This window comes from Balaenoptera physalus (genome assembly GCF_965194825.1).
Source record: "Balaenoptera physalus genome assembly, chromosome: 3".
NCBI classification, from domain to species: Eukaryota; Metazoa; Chordata; class Mammalia; order Artiodactyla; family Balaenopteridae; genus Balaenoptera; species Balaenoptera physalus.
In genome coordinates this window covers 10,352,814-10,375,026 of record NC_138890.1, presented here as the reverse complement: position 1 = coordinate 10,375,026, position 22,213 = coordinate 10,352,814, and the positions used below count along the sequence as shown (strand labels likewise).

General features: G+C 39.9%; 1 protein-coding gene and 1 pseudogene across 4 annotated transcripts in view; one reads left to right on the top strand and one right to left on the bottom strand.

Annotated features, from left to right (window-relative positions):
- Positions 1-22,213, bottom strand: part of LOC309658666 (uncharacterized protein) — a 66,873-nt gene that overhangs the window by 5,260 nt on the left and 39,400 nt on the right. For 2 of the 3 annotated variants that reach the window (XM_082457503.1, XM_082457504.1), the window contains 3 exons: positions 10,645-10,695; positions 633-759; positions 196-256 (listed from right to left, as the gene is read on the bottom strand). In XM_082457503.1, the coding sequence (XP_082313629.1) occupies positions 196-256; positions 633-759; positions 10,645-10,647 (191 nt within the window). In that variant the 5' untranslated portion in view covers positions 10,648-10,695. The remainder of the gene's footprint in view (positions 1-195; positions 257-632; positions 760-10,644; positions 10,696-22,213) is intronic. The other variant, XM_082457505.1, reaches the window with a different exon arrangement.
- LOC309656978 (ETS domain-containing protein Elk-4 pseudogene) lies at positions 16,292-19,390 on the top strand (annotated as a pseudogene). The gene is made up of 2 exons: positions 16,292-16,428; positions 16,472-19,390. The product of its transcript is annotated as an ETS domain-containing protein Elk-4 pseudogene (transcript).

The window sequence follows — 22,213 nt, the reverse complement described above, 5'->3', positions numbered from 1 at the left end:
TTTATTGACTGCACATGAACTATATTGGAAACACAGAACATTTATATCACATTTAAGAAAATATTTTTGGGAGACATTTTCTGAGAATAACTAAATTTGAAGACTGGGCTATTTGTTTTTGTTTGCTTCTTTAAAATTTTCAGAATATACCATGATTCTCACAAGACAATGCTTTGAATTGTGGGTGTGACTTACCTTAATTTTCTCCCCTGGTTTTTGTACTGATCTTCAATGTCATGATCTTCCTGTTTTGTTTCTGAAATACAGACCCAGATAAATGATCCCAAAGTATTAGAAATGATAGAAAAATTATTGGATTTTAGGCCCATGATGAGCTCTGACCATGTCTAGTTTCCTTTCTTTCTTCTTCTCTTTTTTTGGTGGAGGCGGGTGCTGTGCAGTACGGCTTGCAGGATCTTAGTTTCCTGACTAGGGACTAAACTGGGGCCACAGCAGTGGTGAAAGCGCTGAGTCCTAACCACTGCACCGCCAGGGATTTCCCTTTGATCCCCACACCCGCTAGTTTCTTTACCAAAGTTTTCCCTTTCCACATTCCACATCTTTGAACAATATTGACAGGTAAGAAACACTTGTTCTCTAATTGACAAAGGGAGGAAATTTTTCATTCTTACCTACTGAGACCAGGTTCTGGAAGTTTTCCCGCATCACATCTCTGTAGAGTTTCCTCTGTGAGGAATCCAGTAAAACCCACTCCTCCAGGGTGAAGTTCACAGCCACATCCTCAAAGGCCAATGAGTCCTAAAACACCCAAAATAGGGGCACACTGAGATGCATGAGACTGACAGAACTAGACACCCACACTCAATTTATAGGAAGGTTATGTACAATTCTGTTGTTTACAAAGAGTTATTCTATGACTTGATCATGAGAAACTTATTCTCCACACTTCCTCAATAATTTAACAGCATCATGAACAAATGGAAATTATTTACACATAACTTCTGTAGTCACAGTATCGCTTATATCACAATAATGGCAGAGCCCAGAGAATGAGAAATGCTTTATAAATGAAAGAAACATCATTTTAAGAAAAACGATGTCTGCTGAAAAAATTCTTTCATCTTCTTCTTATGATCCACAAGTTACAGTACTCCATGAGGCAGAGGATCAAGATTGCATGAGGTTTTAATAAATAGACACACAGTGAAGAACTGGAAGCTTTTTTCTAGTCTATCACCTAACATCAGAGGCCAGGTGACCTGCAGAAATCAAACTTTTAACAAAGCCCAGCTGGCCACACTGTCCCAAAGTCCTCCAGGACTTTAGAATAAATCACAATCACACACAGTTGCCTGAATATAGATATTCTTCTGCAGATGCACTGCCTTTAAGTTGTATAATGATTAGCACAGACTCTGTTTTTCCTTCCTCTCTACATATAATTTGATGCAGGTAGAAAGTTACTTCAAACTTAGAGCTCAGACATGGGGAAGAAGCATTAATATGTTAGAACACAAAATCCCTATACTCAGGTGCCTCAAGGCGCTTCCAGCCAAATTTTAGAACACACAGTGCAATTACATGCCCAAAAAACTCTTTCTCTTCACACCGTAACAGTATACTCTGGGTCTTACTGACCTCAAGGAACAGGTTAAGAGCTACAGTTTACAAGGGAGCTCACCAAAGTCCATAACACTTGATGGTGAATTTTCCCATGATTATAAAATATGTAAGGGTTTCATCATTGGCTTCCTCCAAAAGAACATAAAGTCTCCATCCTGGAATTTCAGGAACAGGAGTTTTCCAAGCAGCCACTATTGCTACTGCTAAGTGAAAATCTAGCCTGGGATTTATGAAATTAGAAGTTGTGATTCTCCATCTCACAAGAAGAGAATGAAAAAGCTTGAAATAAACAAGTCCTCCCAGAGCCATGAGAGTACTGACTTCAAAGGGTAAACTGGTGTCCTAAAACTGGGAAAGAGAAAAGAAAGACATTTTTTAAATATGCCCCAAATATTCTGTTCTTAAGACCTGTACCCAAAAAAACTGTTTCAATGTAGTCTAACACAAAGACAAAAAGGATCAAAAAAGATAGAACACAGTATCCATGAACCCTGGCATAACCTTCTTTAACAGAAGATTTAAGATACATATAATGAAAATAACTGAAGGAAAAGAGAGACAAATAAGTAACAACCACTGAGATGTTCCTAATATTAATGATAGACAACACCCATAGATCCATGAGGCTCAGTGAACAATAAAAATGAAAACACCTAAAATGGAGACCAAAGTATATTATATTTAAAGTAGAGAGAAAAACAAAGGTAAAGAAAATATATTGTAAGAAGCCAGAGGTATACTTTAGGTATAAAGAAATAAAGATTAGAATCAAACTGGACTTCTTTTCAGGAAAAAAAAAATTATTATTATTATATATATATGTATATATGAAAGAACTAAGTGGATTGAAATATTTAAAGTTTTGAAATTAAAAAAAAAACCAGTGTCCTAGAATTCTGTTAGGAAGCACAATTATCCTTGAAAAATAAGAAAAAATAAGGCCATTTTGAGACAAAAATTGATGGAACTTGTCATTAGTATGCCAACTTTGAACGACATTAAAATTCATCAGAAAGAATGTAAATTATGTAGGGGAATTAAAAGAGGAATAAATAAAGGTAAACATCTTTTATATTTCTTTTATAATAGATGACACTTTGTCTAAAATCATATTAGCAAGAATGACATTGATAATGATAACCTTGTGGATAAGTGAAATAAATGACAGCCATATCAATAGGGACAGAGGAGGGGAAATGGGAATAGTATGGTATGAGGTACCTGAACAACCACTGAAGGGGTACTGTGTTAAGTTGCAGACTGATATGGGTTAGTTCTAAATGTATACGGAAAACTCAAGGGCAACCACTAAAAAAGTTCTTTACAAAGGTATAGGCTAAGAATGGAAAAAAGGAAGAATCAGACAAAATGCTCAATTAAATCCAGAGAAGGTAGAAAAAAGAGAAAAGACAAATGAAAAAATAAGGGCAACAAATAGAAAGAGTAAAAAGTGTTAGATAGGGGCTTTCCTGGTGGCGCAGTGGTTGAGAATCTGCCTGCCAATGCAGGGGACACGGGTTCGAGCCCTGGTCTGGGAAGATCCCACATGCCACAGAGCAGCTGGGCCTGTGAGCCATAATTACTGAGCCTGCGCATCTGGAGCCTGTGCTCCGCAACAAGAGAGGCCGCGATAGTGAGAGCCCACGCACCGCAATGAAGAGTGGCCCCCACTTGCCACAACTAGAGAAAGCCCTTGCATGGAAACGAAGACCCAACACAGCCATAAATAAATAAATTTTTTTAAAAAAGTGTTAGATATTAATCCAACTGTATTAGTCACCATCTCAATCAACAATTGTCTCAATACAAATGAAAGAAAATTACAGTAATATCAGATTTACTTATTCATTTTTATTGAAGTATAGATGATTTACAAAGTTGTGTTAGGTTCTGGTGTACAGAAAAGTGATTCAGATATATAGATATAGATATAGATATAGATATAGATATATATATATATATATACACACACACACACACACACACACACACACACACATTCATATATATTCTTTTTCATATTCTTTTCCATTAAGGTTTTCTACAGGATTTTACAGTACCCTGTGCTATACAATAGGACCTTGTTGTTTATCTATTTTATATATAATAGCTTGTTTCTGCTAATTCCAAACTCCTAATTTATCTCCCTCCCATCCCCTTTCCCCTTTGGTAACCATAACTTTCATTTTGATGTCTGTGAGTCTGTTTTTGTTTTGAAAATAAGTTCATTTGTGACATATTTTAGATATCACATATAAGTGATATCATATGGTATTTCTCTTTCTCCATCTGACTTACTTCACATAGTATGATAATCTGTATGTCTATCCATGTTGCTGCAAATGGCATTATTTCACCTTTAATGGCTGAGTAGTATTCCACTGAATATATATACCACATCTTTTTTATCCATTCATCTGTTGATGGACATGTAGGTTGTTTCCATGTCTTGGCTGCTGTAAATAGTGCTGCTATGAACACTTGGGTGTCTGTATCATTTTGAATTAGAGTTTTCTCTGGATATATACCCAGGACTGGGATTGCTGGATGATATGGCAACTCTAGTGTTTTGGGGAACCTCCATACTGTTTTCCAAAGTAGATGCACCAATCTACATTCCTTCCAACAGTATAAAAGGGTTCCATTTTCTCCACACCCTCTCCAGCATTTGTTATTTGCAGACTTTTAATGATGGCCATTCTGACCAATGTGAGGTGGGTACCTCACTGCAGTTTTGATTTGCATTTCTCTAATAATTAGCAATGTTGAACATCTTTTCATGTGCCTATTGGCCATATGTATGTCTTCTTTGGAGATATGTCTATTTAGGTCTTCTGCCCATTTTTTATTGGGTTGTCTGTTTTCTGTTATTGGATAGTATGCGCTGTTTGTATATTTTAGAAATTAAGCCCCTGTTGGTCGCATCATTGACAAATATTTTCTCCTAGTACGTAGGTTGTCTTTTCATTTTGTTTATGGTTTCCTTTGCTGTGCAAAAGCTTATATGTTGATTAGGACCTGTTTGTTTATTTTTACTTTTATTTCTATTGCCTTGCCTTGGGAGACTGACCTGAGAAAAAATTGGTATAATTTATATCAGAGAATATTTTGTCTATGTTCTCTTCTATGAGTTTTATGATGTCATGTCTTACATTTAAGTCTTTAAGCCATTTCGAGTATATTTTTGTATATGGTGTGAGGGTGTGTTCTAACTTCATTGATTTACATGAGGCAGTCCAACTTTCCCAACACCACTTGCTGAAGAGACTGTCTTTCCCCATTGTATATTCTTGTCTCCTCTGTCAAAGATTAATTGACCACTGGTGTGTGGGTCTATTTCTGGCCTCTCTATTCTGTTCCATTGATTCTATATTTCTGTTTTTGTGGCAGTATCACACTGTTTTGACAACTGTAACTTTGTATTATTGTCTGAAATCTGGGAGGGTTATGCCTTTAGCTTTTTTCTTTTTCCTCAGAATTGCTTTGGCAATTCTGGGTCTTTTATAGTTCCATATACCTTTTCGGATTATTTGTTCTAGTTCTGTGAAAAATGTCATGAGTAATTTGATAGGGATCACATTAAATCTGTAGATTGCTTTGGGTACTATGGCCATTTTAACAAAAATAATTCCTCCAACCCAAGAGTATGGGTTAGCTTTCCATTTTTTAAAAAAAATTAATTAATTAATTTATTTATTTATTTATTTTTGGCTGCATTGGGTCTTCGTTGCTGCACGTGGGCTTTCTTTAGTTGTGTCGAGTGGGGGCTACTCTTTGTTGCAGTGTGCAGGCTTCTCATTGCAGCTGCTTCTCTTGTTGCGGAGCACAGGCTCTAGGCGCGCGGGCTCTAGAGTGCAGGCTCAGTAGTCATGGTGCACTGGATAAGTTGTTCCATGGCATGTGGGATCTTCCCAGACCAAGGCTCGAACCCATGTCCCCTGCATTGGCAGGTGGATTCTTAACCATTGCACCACCAGGGAAGCCCAGCTTTCCATTTTTTGATTCAGTTCAATTTCCTTTATCGTTTTATGGTGCTCAACATATCTCTTTCACCTCCTTGGTCAGGTTTATTCCAAAGTATTTTATTTTTTTCGGTGCATACTGTTTTTTACTTTCCCTTTCTGATATCATAATATGTGATTTTTAAAATTGCAATTATATGTTGTCTACCAAAAACTCATTTTAAATATGAAGACACTGGTAGATGAGAAATAAAGCAATGGAGATAAATACACCATGCCAAAACTAACCAAAAGAATGCTGGCACTCGTATATGAATTTTAGACAATGCAGATTTCAGACCAAGGAAAACTCAGGGGTGGAAAGGACTTTACATAATGACAAAAAGGTCCATTCTGCAAGAAGGCATAACAATCCTTCATGTGTACATACATAGCAACCAAGCGGCAAAATACATAAGGCAAGACATGAAGAATGCAGGGAGGAATACATAAATCCATTATTATAGTCATACATCAACACCCCCTTATCATAAGCTGTATATAACAGCAGGCAGAAAATCAGGAAGGATAGACTTGCTTTGAAGAGTACTATGAAATAACTAAATGTAATTGTAATCTAAAGAACAATTCATGCAACAGGAGCAGAATACACATTCTTCTCAAATTCATATGAAACATTTAACCAGACAGAACACTTTCTGGGACATAAAGCATACCTTAACAAATCTGAAAGAAGAAAAATCATACAAACTATGCTCCTAGAACTCAAAGGAATTCATCTAGCAATCAATACAAGCAAGAGATTTGGAAAAACCCCTAACACACAGAGATTCAACAACATATTTCTAAATAATACATGGGATCAAAGAAGAAGTCTCAAGAGAAATTAAGATTTATTTTGAGCTAAATTGTGGCATGCAGCAAAAGCAGTGCCTACAGAGAAATTTATGCCATCATCAACTGGGAAAAAACAAAGGTCTGTAAACAACAATGCAAGCATCTACCTTAAGAAACAATAAAGAGAAGACCATATAATCACAAAATAAGCAAAATAAAATTATAAAAATCAGAAAGGAAATTAATGTAATTGTGGGTAATTGAAGGAGAAAAAAACTTTTAAGCTAGTTCTTTGACAAAATTAATAACACTGATAAACATCTAGTCAATATGCCTACAAGGGAAAACAGAGGGTAAAAGGAAACATGAGAAAAGAACAAAGGGGGAAATGAAAATTTCAAAGGATTTGGTAAAATCCAGCATCCATTTTTAATCACAAACAAGTAATAGAGGGAACTTCTACTTCCTGAAAAAGAACATATTCATGTATCCTGTAGGTAAATTCAAATATTTGGTCCCTAGGACATAATTATCTCTGTGAAACATCTTAAAGATTCTCCAACAACAGATAACTCTTGGAATTAAGAAGACATATCCTGGGCTTCCCTGGTGGCACAGTGGTTAAGAAGCTACCTGCCAATGCAGGGGACACAGGTTTGAGCCCTGGTCTGGGAAGATCCCACATGTCGTGGAGCAGCTAAGCCCGTGTGCCACAACTACTGAGCCTATGCTCTAGAGCCCACGAGCCACAATTACTGAGCCAGCGTGCCACAACTACTGAAACCTGTACATCTAGAGCCCGTGCTCCACAACAAGAGAAGTCACCGCAATGAGAAGACCACACACTGCAACGAAGAGTAGCCCCCGCTCACCACAACTAGGGAGAAGCCCACGCGCAGCAACGAAAACCCAAAGCAGCCAAATAAATAAATAAAATAAATAAATTTATTTTTTTTTAAAAAGAAGACACATCTCAAGATTGAAAGATAATCAATAGTTTTCCTGTAGACCCACACTGAACTTGGACAAAGAAGGAAAGGCAATTCAAATGAAAAGAAAATCTTTTAAACAAATAGTGCTGTAAATAATGGATATTCACAAACACACACACAAACAAAGCAAATGTAAACATAGGACTTAACACGTTTTACAAAGAAAACCTCAAAACACATCACAGATCTAAATGTAAAATGCAAAAGTAATAAACTCCTCGAAAATATCATAGAAGGAAATAGGTCACTTTGGGTTTGGTGATGAATTTTCAAATATAACAACAAACACAAGGTCTGTAAAAGAAAAAAAGGATAATTTCACTTCATTAAAATAAAAAACGTCTCATCTCAGAAAGACAGTGTTAAGGGAATGAAAAGTCAAGTCACAGGATATGAAAAAATATTAATATTTGCAAAACACTTATGTGATAAATAACTGGTATTCAAAATATCCAGGAACTATTAAAACTCAACAGTAAGAAGACAAATAATCCAACTGAAAATGGGCAAAAGATCTGAACAAACAGCTCCCCAAAAAAGATACATAGAAGGGAAATAGGAAATATGAAAACATGCTCAATGTCAAAGGTCAGTGGGAAATTGCAAATAAAACGAGCTATCACTACACACTTATTTAATGACTAAAATGCAAAACACCAAATGGATGTGAAGATAATCCTCATTCATTGCTGGGGGGAATGGAACTTGGTACCCCTACAAAGGAAAACAGGAGCTTTCTTTCAAAACAAAATATACTCTTACTATGTATATTAAGACCCAGCAATCCCACTCCTTGTTATTTGTCCAAATGAGATCAACTCTTACAGTCACACAAAATTCATACACAAATACCTGTAGGGGTTTTATTCATAACTGGCATGAGTCAACAGGTAAGCAAGATATCTTGCAAGAGTCAAATAATCAGTGGTCTATCCGTATGATGAAACAGTGTTCACTAATAAAAAGGAATAAAGTATTAAGCTATGAAAACACATGAAGGAAAGCTCAAAAGTATATTGCTACCGGAAAGAAGCCAATCTGGCAAAGCTATATACTGTATGATTCCAAGTATAGGAGGTCCTTCAAGTACTTCCCCTTGCAGGCTCAATGGGGGCCTTAGCCTGACCTCAGGCTCTGCTTCCAACTACAGGTGCTCTCCACCACCACTGATACTTTAAATACACAAACCCTGTTTGCACAATTCAGCAAAATCACTCAAATCCAGTGTTTAGGTGGAAATGAGAGATTATAAGCCACTTCTACTAGTTCACCAGGAAACCCCAAATATCTATTCCTTTTCAGAAAAAAATGTCAACTACTTCCAAGGCAATTTCATTTACTACATAATTAATCATGCTTGAATACTTCTCCTCTACAAGTCTAAATCTTGAAACTTCATTTGAAATCCACCAAAAGTAAAGGAGAGGCCACAAAAACTTAACCACACTCCCTCAGGGATTGAAAAAAAAGCAAAAAATTCTTAACAAATGGAATGTAATACTGGAATTTTTTTTCCCCTGAAATTCACCTCTCTTACCTCTTTGGAAATATTTTATATGGCCTTTGAAGCTCTATTTTACACTATTGAAGAAAGAAACTTAAATAAGTGAGTAAATCTTTTGAAGGGGACTAACCTAGGGATGGGCAGGGTAGATCGTCCATAAAAGTTCAAAAAAAACCTCCACGAAAGGACTTCCTATAGGATATCTGTTCCCAGTAAAAAATCGGGAAAAGAAAGGACTTCAAACAACCTACTTCCAAGTGGTCATTGTCGGCTTCTGCTCATGTAAAATATCCACAGACCACCCCCCGCCCCCCCAAAAAAATACCATCCACGTCGCTACGTAAATAGGATAAAGAATTAAAATATTTGTTTGAAATGCACTGCGGCGACGAATAGATGATAGATGATTTGAATTGGAGAGGCGAAATTGACTTTGGGAATGAGAGGAGCGATCTGGAAATTTAATGATTTATTGCCAGCCCTACAAAGAGCTCCTCTGGGGGCTAAGGTCTTTGAGATTCTGCTTCCCAAACATTTGGAAAACTCAGAGAAAAAAATGAAACCGTGTAAGTCAGATGGGACTTGAACCCCGCGTAAACCCAGATTGGGACTTGATCCTATGGTCTTTTAATTAGAATCACTCACCTGGTGTCTGGACTTACTGAGGCTCGGGTTCTTTGTGTCACAGCACAGTAGGAATTCAGCATGAGGCAAAGAGATAGGCAAGTTGTAGATTTATTAATATAGGACGCTTGCAAGAGACGCAAGCAGGCAGGGGGGTTCTGCCCTGAGGATTAAGTGGGCTATATTTTTATAGTCAAAGGAAAGTGGGGAAGGGGAAAAAGACTGCCTTCTTCCTCATTCTTCGAGTGAGTAGACGTCAGGCGTAGGTCACTAGCTCCTCCTTCGTATGGCACAGGAGAGTGTCTGACCCTATGAGGTCAAACTAGGACTGTCATAGAGCTTGTTCAAATCAGGAGAAGGGTGGTAACATACACTAAAGTATGCTGAATCATCTCAGGTCTCCATATAATAAGGGTCTCCTACTTTGGAATGCCACCTTTCCCTTAAATTCCTGTCCTTGGTGTTAAGGATCATTATCTTGCTGAACTCGACCAGCAGAATGCAGGCCTCATTTTTTCTTTCACTTAACGACCTGGGTCATATCTCATGCTTTTATTTATGGCTTTATACTTAAGGAAGCCTGCTTGGTTCCACGACATTGCGACAGCTTTCTTGAGCGATCAATAAGTTACAGTGGTCTCCCAAAGTTCCCTAGATTTCCCTTTCTATTTACAATCCCCTACTGGGACTTCTACAACTACCAGTGTAACTATCCTATTCTATCCCTATCAAAACGGGTGCCCCCCGGGGCAGAAACGAAAGGCTGAGACCCCTCAGACCACAGCTAATCCCACGACCGAACCCTGGAGAACGAGTCCCGATTGTCACCTGAAGACCGTGCCTGAGGTCACCACACAATCTGGGGGGAGAAGAGGGGCTGCGGACGCAGAGCAGCCGGGTGAGGCTCCGGGGCCAAAGTTCCTGCAGCGAAGTGACCAGACAGGACACCCGGGGTCCGAGCTGCCGGGCCAACCCCGCCGCTGAGGCCCGGAGGGGACTGAGGTCCGAGCAGCGCCCCAGACCCCCGCGTATCCGCAGACTCCGGAGTTGACTGAGAGGTGACCGGGTCAAAAGATGGCCGGTTTCGGCCGGTTGCGACCAGTCCCTTCGCAGCGTCCACAGCCCGGCTCAGCACACTCACCATTTCGAGGTTTCCTGGGTCTGTCTGAGTCCCTCCTAACGACTCCAAGGACTAGTGCAGAACACAGGGCAACAGAAGGTACGTGAGAGTTAACAGGTTAGTGACCCGGGAAAGACACGCGACCCCCTCCGCTGTAGGAGAGGGTAAGGAAGTCCACGCCTGAGCGGGGCACCGCCCCGCCCACCTGCCTCAGCGGCCGCCTGGTTGGACAGATCTCAATACCCCGCCCCCTAGTGCCTGAGTGACAACCTGTGGGAGGTGGGATGGGACCTGTCCCCGCCTGGCACGTTTGCCTGGTAAAAGAACATTTCCTGGCCTGGGATTGTCTCAGATGTCTTCCGCAGCTCCTCCTGCACTGGGATTCATGATTTTGTTTCAAGATGCAGCAAGTACAGATAAGAGGATGGCCCAGGCCAGTCCTGCCTGGAACAAGAGGGTCTTAGGTCCTCCAGGGGTCAAGGGCTTGGTGTAAGGCTGTGTGGCCAGGCACGGAACTGTGCTTCTTGTTAAGAAACGCAGACACTTAAATGTGAATTCACCATCTGTAATAAAGGGGCTGACTCCATTTTCATCTTTCGTCCTTGACAGCGCTGGGCCTTCCACCAATCCCTGCCCCATTCCCACTTATTAGGTACTTAAGCTAAAGAATCCCAGAGCACTTGGCTCTGGTAGGAAATTTGAATCAGTCAGCCTAGCTGGGTGCCAGGACAAATCTCAGTTAAACCACAGGCTATGATGTGTGTTCATTAACTTCTCAGGTGTACATTTTACACTGGTAGGAAATTTTATAAATAAATTAATTAATTACTAATTTTTATTGGACTCTAGCCGATCCACAATGCTGTAGTAGCCTCAGGTGCACAGCAAGGTGAATCAGCCACACATATACGTACACCAACTATTTTCTTAGATTCCCCTCCTATGTAGGCCATGACAGAGTATTGAGTACAGTTCCCTGTGCTACACAGCAGGTCCCCATCAGTTATCCATTCTACATATAGTAGTGTGTACACGTCAATCCCAACCTCCCAATTTATCCCTCCCTATTTATCTCCTGGTAACCATAAGTTTGCTTTCTACATCCTCGACTCTACCTCTGTCCTGCAAACAAGTTCATTTGCACCCCTTTTCTAGACTCCGTATATAAACAACATCACATGACATCCAACCTTCTCTGTCTGACCCACAGCACTCAGCACGACAATCTCCAAGTCCATCCATGTCGCTGCAAATGACATTATTTTGTTCTTTTGTATGGCTGAGTAATATTCCACTGTATTTATGTACCATATCTTCTTTATCCATTCCTCTGTTGATGGACATTTAGGTTTCTTCCAAGTCCTGGCTATTGTAAATGTAAATAATGTTGCAATGAACATTGGGGTGCATATATCTTTTCGAATTATGGTTTTCTCTGGATATATGCCTAGGAGTGGAATTGCTGGGTCATATGGTAGTTCTATTTTTAGATATTTAAGGAACTTCCATACTGTTCTCCATAGTGGCTGTATCAATTTACATTCTCACCAGCAGTGTAGGGGGTGTTCCCTTTTCTCCACACCCTCTCCAGCATTTACTGTTTGTAGATTTTTTGATGATGGGCATTCTGACCCATGTGAGGTGATACCTCCTCGTAGTTTTAATTTGCATTTCTCTAATAATTAGTGATGTTGAGCATCTTTTCATGAGCTTTTTGGCCAACTCTATGTCTTCTTTGGAGAAATGTCTATTTAGATCTTCCTCCCATTTTTTGATTGAGTTGTTTGTTTTTTTGACATTGAGCTGTATGTGCTGTTTGTATATTTGGGAGATTAATCCCTTGTCGGTTGCTTCACTTGCAAATCTTTTCTCCCATTCTGAGGGTTATATTTTGTGTTTGTTTATGGTTTCCTTTGCTGTGCAAAACTTTAAGTTTAACTAGATCCCATTTGTTTATTTTTGTTTTTATTTTCATTACTCTAGGAGGTGGATCAAAAGAGATCTTGCTGGGATTTATGTCAAAAAGTGTTCTGCCTATGAGTTTTATAGTATCCGGCCTTACCTTTAGGTCTTTAATCCATTTTGAGTTTATTTTTATGTATGGTGCTAGGGAGTGTTCTAATTTCATTCTTTTAGATAATTTGGACAATTAATAATCTTGTGCTTCAAAAGAAACTATCAAGAAAGTGGAAATATCCTTTGGAATCCTTCTGTGATATTGCTTGGAATATAAAATTGTATTGATGGTATGAAAAAAAATGGCAATTCCTCAAAAAATTGCAAACTGAGTCACTATCTGATCTAGCAATCCTACTTCTGTCAATTGAAGTAGAATTGAAAGCAGTGACTCAAACAGGTATGTCAAAACAGATATATATGTTCATTTCACATTATTCATAGTAGCCATAGGTGGAAGCAACTCAAGTATCCATCAACAGTTGAATAGACAAAAAAAATACGGTGCATACATACATCAGAGTATTATTTAGCTTTAAAAAGAAAGCAAATTTGACTCTTGCTACAACATAGATGAACCTTAGGACATTATGCTAGCTGAAATTAGTCTGACAAAAAAGGTCAAACACTGTATGATTCCATTGGTATGAGGTACCTACAGTAGCTAAATTCCTAGAGACAAAAAGTAGAATGGTTTTCTCCATTGTATATATGTACCACATCTTCTGTATCCATTCACCTGTCGATGGACTTTTAGGTTGCTTCCATGTCATGATTATTGTAAACAGCATTGCAGTGACCACTGGGGTGCATGTATCCTTTCAAACCATGGTTTTCTCTGGATATATGCCCAGGAATGCAATTGCTGGACCATATCGTAGCTATGTTTTTAGTTTTTTAAGGAACCTCCATACATACTGTTTTCCATAACGGGTACAGCAATTTACATTCCCACCAACAACCCCTTTTCTCCCCACCCTCTCCATCATTTATTATTTTTTTGTTTTTGTTTGTTTTTTTTTTCTCTAATGATGGAATACTCTCAAAAGGGAGAGCTTAAAGCACCTTGTGAATTATTTATTTATTTATTTTTCAAATTTTTTTCCCATTCAGGTTGTTACATAATATTGAGCAGAGTTCCCTGTGCTATACAGTAGGTCCTTGTTGGTCATCCATTTTATTTATTTATTTTTCAAATATTTATTTATTTATTTATTTGTCTGTGCCTGGTCTTAGTTGCGGCATGCGGAATCTTCAGTTCTGGCATGCAGAATTTTTAGGTGTGGTGTATGAACTCTTAGTTGCAGCATGTGGGATCTAATTCCCTGACCAGGGATCGAACCCAGGCTTCTTGCACTGGGAGTGTGGAGTCTTAGCCACTGGACCACCAGGGAAGTCCCTGGTTATCCATTTAAAATATAGTAGTGTGTACATGTAAATCCCAAACTCCCTAAGTATCCCTCCCCCTCTCCCTTCTGGTAACCATAAGTTTGTCCTCTAAGTTTGTGATTCTGTTTCTGTTTTGTAAATAAGTTCATTTGTATCTTTTTTTTTTTTAGATTCCACATATAAGTGATATCATATGATATTTGTCTTTCTCTGACTTCACTCAGTATGACATCTAGGCCCATCCATGTTGCTACAAATGGCATTATTTCATTCTTTTTAATGGCTGAGTAATATTCCATTGTATATATGTACCACTTCTTTTTATCCATTCATCTGTCATCCATCATTTATTGTTTGTAGACTTTCTGATGGTGGCCATTCTGACTGGTGTGAGGTGATATCTCACTGTAGTTTTGATTTGCATTTCTCTAATAATTAGCGATGTTAAGCATTTTTTCACGTGTCTCTTGGCTATCTGTATGTCTTCTTTGGAGAATTGTCTATTTAGGTCTTCTGCCCATTTTTTGATTGGGTTGTTTGTTTTTTTAATATTGAGCTGCATGAGCTGTTTGTAGATTTTGGAGATTAATTCCTTTTCGGTCACATTATTTGCAAATATTTCCTCCCATTCTGTGGATTATCTTTTTGTTTTGTTTATGGTTTCTTTGCTGTGCAAAACTCTTTGCTTACTATAGCCCTCCCAACTTCCTTTTCCCTTCTTTAAAAGAATGCTCCTCTCCTTGCTGCAGGGGAACTTGCATGCCAAGGTTGCTGACCCCAAATTACAATTCTTTGCTAATCCTGGATAAACACATATTTTGCTGGAGAAATAATTGGCATCCTATTTGTTTATGTCAACATGGGTATAGAGTTTGGTTTTGAAAGATGAAAATAGTTCTGCAGATTGGTTTCCCAATGTCAATGTATTTCATACTACTGAACTATACACTTAAAATGGTGAAAATGTAAATTTTATGGTATGTGTATATTATCAAAATTAAAAGTAAACTTTTAAGGCAAGACAGTGAACACAACCCTTAGAATGGAAGAAAATTTTGCAAATCATATATTTAAAAAAGAACATATTGAAAATATCTAGAGACTTCTTATAAGTTAGTTATAAAAATTCAATTAACTCAATATTAAATGTGACAAGCATCTGAAGTCACATTTTTCCAAGTAAAATATACAAATGATCAAGGGCATATGAAAAGATTCTGGCCATTATTAATCATCAAGGAGATGCAAATCAAAACCACAATGAGATTCCATGTCACAAAAACTAGGATGGCTAAAATCAAAAAGTGAGGTAATAATTTTATCCAGGATAGATGGAGAAATTTGAACTCTCATACAAGTTGGAATGAAGACAAAATAGCGAAGCCGCTCTGGAAAAAGTTCTGGGAGTTCCTCCAATATTAAACCTAGAGTTATCATATGACCCATCAATCCCACTCCTAGGTATATGCCCAAGAATATGAAAATACATATTTGGCCAAAATTTATACATGAATTTTAGAGTAATGTGATTCATAGTAGCCAAAAGGTAGAAACATCTAAAGTTCCATTAACAGATGAATAGGTAAACAATGTGTTTTACCCAATCAATAAAATGTTATTCTGATGTAAAATGAAGGAAATATTGATTTATAATTTTCCCTTGAAAAAAATCATGCTGAGTCAATCAAAAGACCATATACTATAGAATTCTTTTCATATGAAAGACCAGGATGGAGAAAAAGAAAGCAGATTAGTGGTTTTCTAAGGCCGGGGATTGGAGGAGGAAGATGGGAAGATTAGCGGTGACAGCTATAGAGTAGAAGAGTTTCTTTTTGAAGTGAGAAAATCTTCAAAAATTGACTGTGGTGATGAATGCATGTATCTACAAATATACAAAAAGCATGAAAATGTATACTTAATAGGTGCCTTCCACAGTATGTGCCATACATTTCAATAAAGTTGTTCAAATAAATCAATGCATGAAGTGTTTTGCAATGGAAGAGTTTTGCAATGCAGCCTCCTGGGAGTATAAGAATTTCCAGGTTAATTAATATCCATCACTTCACTTAGTTATCTTCTTTTTTTTTTTTTTAATTTATTTATTTCGCTGTGCTGGGTCTTAGTTGCAGCATGCAGGATCGTCCATCTTCCTTGCAGCATGCAGGCTCTTTTAGTTCCGGCACGCAAACTCTTAGTTGCAGCATGTGGTATCTAGTTCCCTGACCAGGGATGAAAGCCGGGCCCCTGCTTTGGGAGTGCGGAGTTTTACCACTGGACCACCAGGGAAGTCCCAATTATCTTTATTTTTGTTTGTGTGGTCGGTATGCTTAAGATCCACTCTCTTAGCAGGCATGGCGACTGGCAGGCCCGGCTGTGGCAACTAATGGCTTGGCTGCCGCCGCCTTCTCCGGCTCCGCCACAGGGTCAAAGTGGCTGCGGTGCTGGCCTCGAGTTTCCAGCGTGAGGAGGTGGCCGGTGGAGAGAGGCCTCATGTTTGAGGCAGAGACCCTGAGGCAGCCCCACACGTGGCCTCCTTCACTGCTCTGGACAGTGTCATCACCCTGTGGCAGTTCCTCCTTCAGCTCCTAAAGGAGCCTCAGAACGATCACATGATCTGCTGGACTTCTAATGACGGGGAGTTCAAGCATTTGCGGGCAGAAGAGGTAGCTCGTCTCTGAGGGATTCAAAAGAACAAGCCTAATATGAATTATGACAAACACAGCTGATCCCTCAGATACTATTATATGAAGAATATCATTGAAAACGTGAGGGGTCAGAAGTTTGTGTACAAGTTTGTCTCGCACCCAGAGATTCTGAATACGGTTCCTATGCCAGTGCTCAGGCTTGAGGGAGACTGAAGCTTTACGCATCAGTGAAGTCAGAAGCGAGAGATCCACAGATGAGGAGAATGGAGGGAAAAAGAAGCCACCGCAGCCTGGTGCCAAGACCCCTAGCTGCAGTGACTACAGATACTCTGGCTTATATTCTTCATTTACGCTCAGATCTTTGAACTCCTCCAATAGGAAGCTTTTCAAATCTATAATGGTTGAGAATCCAGCTGAGAAATTGGCAGAGAAAAAAATCCCCTCAGGAGCCAACACCATCTGTTACCAAATTTGTAACATCTTCCAAAAAGCCACCAGTTGAACTTCTTGCTGCCACCAGTTCAACTGACTCAAGTATTTCTCCATCTTCCAAAGAAACTACCCAAGCGCTGGAGACTTTGTCTTCCCCCAAACTGCCTTCGCTAGAAGCATCAACTTCTGCATCCAGTGCAACTGCCACTTTTACCACCACACCTCCTATTTCATCCATTTGCCCTTTTCAGGAACCTCCTAGAACACCTTCACTCCCACTGAGTTCCAACCCAAACATGGACCCAGACATGGACGCAGACATGGAGCCTAAAGACCAGGATTCAGCTTTGCCAGAAAACAACACAAATAATTCATCAAGGTCCAAGAAACCCAAAGGGTTAGAGCTAGCACCGACCATCATGATCACAGGCAGCGATCCAAGCCTACTGATTATTACGCTAGCACTATTTTCACAGACACCCTTCTTGACTCTGTGTCCCTTGGTCGCCAGTATCCACTTTTGGAGTACTCTCAGCCCTGTTGCTCCCCTAAGTCCAGCCGGACTGCAAGGTACTAACACACTTTTCCAGTTTCCTTCTGTGCTGAACAGTCATGGGCTGTTCACTCTGTCTAGCCTGTATGGACCTTCCACCCCTGGCCCATTTTCCACAGATCTACAGAAAACAACCTATGCACTTGTGGAATGGGAGAAACAAGGAATAAACAGAGAGACATTGAACATGAATATATTTAAAGTGTGCAATTGATACTTCCACAATGATGATAATAGTCTATTGTGATTTCTGCCATTCCCCATTAAAATGCTTTTTATAGGGTTCCCTTTAAAAAAAAGATCTACTCTCTTCATAAATTTCAATTATACAATACAGTATAAGTGTATCAGATCATCATGTTTTAATCTTTAAATGCAGTTTTATTAGTTAGTTATACTTCAATAAACCTGAGAGGAGGCAGGAAGACTTGTAAGGTATTTTCCAATTTTCAGTACAACTTATTGTTTTTCTTCTATCAGTGGAAATAGGAATACAATTGCCTTGAATGCTGACATTTCAAGGTTTTCTAGGCACACCGGGAACACTGATCTAAAATAAATTTCCTTCCAGTGTAAAATATACAGCTCAAAAGTTAATGCACACACCTCACAGCTTGTGGTTTGACTGAGATTTGTTCTGGCACCCAGCTAGGGCTGAGTGATTCAGACCTCCTACCAGAGCCAAGTGCTCTGGGATTCTTTACCTTATACCTAATGAGTGGGGATGGGCAGGGATGGGTGGAAGACTCAGCGCTGTCAAGGCGCAAAGATGAAGCTGGAGCCAGCCTCTTTATTACAAACGGTGAGTTCACATCTAAGTGTCTGCCTTTCTTAACAAGAAGCACAGGTCCATGCCAGGCAATCCCAGGCCAGGGAAAAGTTCTGTTACAAACCTTAAGTGCCAGGCGGGGACAGATTCAATCCCAGCGGCGCTAAGTGATTCTGCTGAGTCAGGCTTCCTCTCGCAGGTTGTCACTCAGGTACGAGGGGGCGGGGTATTGGGAATCTGTCCAAGCGGGAGGCCGCTGAGGCAGGTGCGTGGGGCGATGTTCCGCACAGGCGTGGATGTCCTTTTTTTCTCCAATTGCGCCTAGACAGAACTTTTCCCTGGCCTGGGATTGCCTGTGATAAGAGGATGGCTCAGGCCAGTCCTGCCTGGAAGAAGAGGGTCTTATGTCCTCCAGGGATCAAAGGCTTGGTGGAGGGCTGTGTGGCCAGGCATGGAACTGACCCGCAGAGTAGCTCTTAGTAGGGCTGGCAAGAACTCATGAAATTTCCAGAGCGCTCCCCGCCTTCCCAAAGTCAGTTTCCCCTCTCTGATTCACATCATCTACCAACTATTCGTCTCCCGTGGTGTATTTTAAACACACCCAGTATTTTAATTGTTTATCCTATTTGCGCAGAGTCGTGGATTGCATTGGGGAGGGGGGCGGTCTGTGGATGTTTTACACTAGCGGAAAGCCGAGAATAACCACTTGTAAGTAGGTGTATGAAATCCCTTCTCCTCCCAATTTTTTTTTTTCTTGGAAGAGACATCCTATGGGAAGTCCTTCTGTGGAGGTTTTTTTTTTTTTGAAACTTTTCTGGACCAGCTAACCTGTGACCACTGCCCATCTCTGGGTTAGTCCCCTTCAAAAGATTTACTCTTATTTAAATTTCTTTTTTCAATAGTGTAAAAAGTATTTAATTAATAGAGCTTGAAAGACCGTATAAAATATTTCCAAAGAGGCAAGAAGGGTAAATTTCAGGGGAAAAAAAAAAATCCAGTGTTACATTCCAGTTGTTAATAATTTTTATTTCACAGGCTTCCCTGGTGGCACAGTGGTTAAGAATCCATCTGCCAGTGCAGGGGACATGGGTTCAAGCCCTGGTCCAGGAAAATCCCACATGCCAGGGAGCAACTAAGCCCGTGCGCCACAACTACTGAACCTGTGCTCTAGAGCCCACGAGCACAACTACTGAGCCCACGTGCCACAACTACTGAAGCCTGCGCGCCCTAGAGCCCATGCTCCGCGGCAAGAGAAGCCACCGCAATAAGAAGCCTGCGCACTGCAACGAGGAGTAGCCCCCGCTCGCCGCAACTAGAGAAAGCCCGTGCGCAGCCACGAAGACCCAACGCAGCCTAAATAAATAAATAAATAAAATAATAAAATAAATAAATTTATTTAAAAAAAGAATTTTTATTTCACTTTTTTTCAGTCCCTAGTGAGTATGGTAAGTTCTTTTGGACTCTCCTTTACTTTTGGTTGATTTCAAATGAAATGCCAGGATTTAGACTTGGAGACAAAAAGTATTCAAGTGTGATTACTTATGTACTAATTAAACTTGTCTTGGAATTAATTGACTGACTTATTTTTTTCTGAAAGGAATAGATACTTGGGGTATTCTGGGTGAACTAGTAAAAGTGGCTGAGAATTTTCTTCTCTCATTTCCACGTACACATGGGGTTTGAATGATTTTGCTGAACTGTCCAAACAGGGTTTGTGTATTTAAATGATCACTGGCGCTTACCGTAAAGACTTGTTCTACTATCACCACACTAATTTTAAGACATTTCCATCACTCCCAAAATGAACCTCATGTCCATTAGCAGTAACTCTCCCTTCTCATCCCGAGGCCTAGGAAATCACTAATCTATTTTCTGATTCTATATATTTGCCGTTCTGGGTATCTCACATAAAATATCAGTGGTGGTTGAGAGCGCCTGTAGTGGGGAGCAGAGCCTGAAGTCAGTATCTTCAAACTGAGGCCCCCTTTGAGCCTGCACAGGGAAGTGGATCTTCCTGGACATCCTCCCCCTGCCCAGTCCTACCTGCTCACACCCTCCAATGGTAGTCCTTATACTGTGAGAAGCTGCAGAGCCCTGAAATCTGGGGGTGCAAGTGCACCAGGGTGTGGGGATGATGCCCTTTCAGGGTGGTACTTGTGATTTCCTTTAGCCTAGACATTTTAAATGTTGTATTTGAGCGTTGCCCCATGATATAGGTGCACTCAGAGTGTAATTTGTGCCCATTGAGAAGTCTGTGAGGATGAGTGTTCTGTCCTGTGGACAAAGGGTTTATGAATATGGGAGTCCATTTGGATCAGAACCTTACCCTGAATCAGGCTTGGAGTTTCCTGACTTGTGATCATGGAAGCCTGGGGTAGGGAGAGCTTCCCTGCCCACAGGACTGGGGAGGGTTTGTGGAGCTCCCAGAGTTTATTTTTGTGGGTGCTCAGGTATCCCTGCCCTCACTGAGGGACTGACCCTCTACAGGACTTTTATCTCAACGGGACTTATCTAGACTCTCAAGTCTGGAAAGATAGTCAACTTTCTGAATGTGGGCTTTTCTTCCAAACTGTAGGGAACACAGTCTGCTTACCTGTTTTGATTCTAATACTTGTGTTTCTTTTCTTAGATTCCTTTATCCATTGAGGATTACAGCCCTTTGATTCTAATTTCCATTAACACTTGGGCTTTTAAAATTTATGTTGATTGACAGATACCATCTAAGGCAAGAAAAATGTGCAGTCAAGTAGAATTTTTGTTTCATTTAGACAAGGGGACCTCAAGACGTGAGATGGGTGTACTTAAGTCTCAGGTGCTTTCCCATTTTTAGGTCAGCATTTGTAAGTGCCTGTTGCCTAGATAATTTTGACAATTAAAAGGCCCCTACTCTTCCTAAAGGAAATGAATTTCTATTTTAATGAATGTGGGGAAAAAATACAATTTAGTTCTATTTTAATTGATAGGAAATCACCTCCAAGTTTATGTAAATCTTTCAAATTCCTAGTCCATTTAAAGGTTAAATTGCAAACCTCAAAGGTAGTGTAATACGCTCCTTATTTCTGAAAATATTTCCAGTGTTTACTATAAAAGAGGGAGAGAAAAGCAATAATGTCCTCTGTCCTTTTAGTTAGGAAGGGAGTTTTTATTTTTTTGGTTTGCAGTTTTATATCCATAACTGTTTAAAGGATCAAATCTTGCAGTGGTTTTCTATGTAGAATATTTAAAATTAAATTCCTGAGGGAAGAAATTACCTTAAGAAGACTCCCTGCCCACAGTTGTTGCTGCACTCCTCTGCTCTGAACTCCATTTACCCTCACATAACCAGTTTTGATTAAGCCTTCATCATCCTTTTAGTGTTTCTTAATATACAAACAATCCAGTGCAAATGCCTGTTTCTCTTACAGTTTTTATTCTCGTAATGATTATTTGGGATCCACCTATTTGATGTTTGAGTACTGAGAGTTAAGCCTCACCATTACCTAGTGCTTGTTACCTGGACAGGTTGATTAGAAAGTCTGAAGGCTCCTGCTCTGTGAGCTGCTGTTTGCTGGGGAGATTTTCCTGTGCCCTGTTCTGCCCTGTGTTGCATTGCTGACCCCACCAAGCCTGAGTTGTATATAAGGAGGACTCCAAGTTGGCAGTTTCTGTTAGTTCCTTGTACTTTGGGAGCAGGAGTATGAGAATGGGGCCCTCCTTCCAGTGGTCCTGGGTTGATGTCTGAGCTGGAACCTATCTGTGTTTAGATTAAAGGTGTGACTGAGGCTGGGTTTGCCCAGACATTGTTGGGTGTGGGAGGACTGGGGGCTAGGAGGATGATATACCCTGTGACTAAGATGAGCCCAAAAG